The sequence below is a fragment of the Cyprinodon tularosa genome, unplaced genomic scaffold (genome assembly GCF_016077235.1).
Source record: "Cyprinodon tularosa strain WSP-4 unplaced genomic scaffold, ASM1607723v1 ctg540, whole genome shotgun sequence".
Lineage (NCBI taxonomy): Eukaryota > Metazoa > Chordata > Actinopteri > Cyprinodontiformes > Cyprinodontidae > Cyprinodon > Cyprinodon tularosa.
The window spans coordinates 81173-83162 of record NW_024039275.1 but is presented as its reverse complement, the minus strand read 5'-3'; the positions used below and the strand labels follow the sequence as shown (position 1 = coordinate 83162).

Here is a 1990-nt window from a genome sequence, read left to right as displayed (position 1 = left end):
CCAATCCTTCAACCAATCATAATTTTTCTATCATAATGAAATTAAATATTTTAAAATGTCCATCCGGTGGTACGAGGAAGACCATTTACCCAAGGGGCTGTAAAAGGTTAGATCCAGTGCTGTTGATTTCCTTGTTTAAAGTTTTCTTCAACGGTCAGAAATCTACACGCCCAAGTACCACTGTGTTGCAATGATATATCAGTTTGCTGAACACACAATGCCACCACCCTTTGTAAACACACACACACACAAGTTGAACAGAAAGGCAAGCATTCAGTTATTCATAAAGAGTTTGCCTTTGATAATACCTTGGGAAAAAAACGAGCTTGAAACAGCCACATCATCACTTGGTCAGATGACGAGATAAGAGTGCACGGCTATAAAGAAGCATCAGAATAGCAGCAGGACGCTCCTTTCTGCACAGTTGCCCTCACACAGTCACCATGACGTTCAACGGCACCTGGAAGGTTGATCGCAGTGAGAACTACGAGAAGTTCATGGAGCAAATGGGTGAGCTTTTGGAGACATTAACCTCCTCAGAACTGATAAGATGTTTAATGAAGGACTGATAATCTGATAATCACAGTTCAATGTGTCAGCAATGAAGTCTGAACACAGTTTTGATTGCAAACTATTGGTTGCTTCTGTTCTTGACTTGGTTTTTGCACCTTCTTTGAGACAACAAAGACACAAACTTAACCAACTGAACATGTTCAATGTGTCTGATGATAGGAGTTAATATGGTGAAGAGGAAGCTCGCTGCTCATGACAACTTGAAGATCACCATTGAACAGAATGGAGAGAATTTTCATGTGAAGGAGAGCAGCAATTTCCGCAGCATAGAGATCAACTTTACCCTGGGGGTCAACTTCGAGTACAGCCTGGCAGATGGAACTGAGCTATCAGTAAGAAAAAAGGACTATTACTCAAGTAACTTCTGTTATTCGTATCTGACGGCTCAAGGCTGCACCTTCATATCTGTATTAATGATTGATTAGGTCCTACAGACTTTAACAAGAGGATTAAAAGCAGTCATCCCTCTGAGTCTTGGTCAAAATATATATCTATATAGATATATATAGTTGACAGATATATAAATATATGTGTTTTTTAACCCACAGGGTGCATGGAACATGGAGGGGGACACACTGAAGGGGGTTTTCACCAGAAAAGACAATGGAAAACAATTGACAACAGTCAGAATCATCCAAGGAGATGAACTCGTTCAGGTAAGGGATCTCAATTCGGTTGCTATGCAAGTCTGAGCGCTTCACTTTAACAAAGTAAAGTACCATTTTACCTTCCAAAATTGTCTGAGGTTGTAAGCTCTAATGTAGATTTTCATATTTTTATTTCCAACAGAGTTACAGCTATGAAGGTGTGGACGCCAAGAGGATTTTTAAGAGGGGTTAGGTCCATCAGCTCCAGGAAATGAAACTAATTTGTGTTTGATTTTAAAATTACGTATAGTATTTTGTTGAACTGTCAAATTCTCTAACAGTCAAAAGATCCAGGTTTACAAAGCACTTTTATACCTGTATTAATACAATTAAAACTGCCTATTTTCTGATTTTTTTCAACTGTTTTGTTTTGTTGTTTTTTAGTGAAAACAAAATATCTTTGGAGCTATGGGAAATCATAACACACTAATAGTGGTACAGTCATTAAAACTTTATTCAGCAATAAGTAAAAATAAATTTATATTATCTTCAATAGTAAAAGATGAAGACATGTTTAACAATAAATATTTTGTTGAATTAAATCTGCAATTCGACATGTCAGAAAGCATGGAGGGGATTCTTAACAGCTCCCCAGAGCAGAGCAGATAGCGGCATAAAGGGAGGATCCAGTAAAACTCCTGCATGGTATCTGAAAAGTTACAAGACCCAAGAGCCTGCACAAGATCGGAAAAGATCTTTGACATGATTTGGAAAATATCCTCTTTAGCTCCGTCATTGGGGTTGATGAATATAAAGGAAGTTGATTATGA

At 37.8% G+C, this 1990-nt stretch overlaps 1 protein-coding gene across 1 annotated transcript; it reads left to right on the top strand.

Annotated features, from left to right (window-relative positions):
- Positions 1-348: 348 nt before the first annotated feature.
- fabp2 (fatty acid binding protein 2, intestinal) lies at positions 349-1580 on the top strand. Its single transcript, XM_038304711.1, has 4 exons — positions 349-510; positions 733-905; positions 1122-1229; positions 1363-1580. Exons 1-4 carry the CDS (start codon positions 444-446, stop codon positions 1411-1413), a joined length of 399 nt encoding a protein of 132 aa, XP_038160639.1. The 5' UTR covers positions 349-443; the 3' UTR covers positions 1414-1580.
- The last annotated feature ends 410 nt before the right edge of the window (positions 1581-1990 follow it).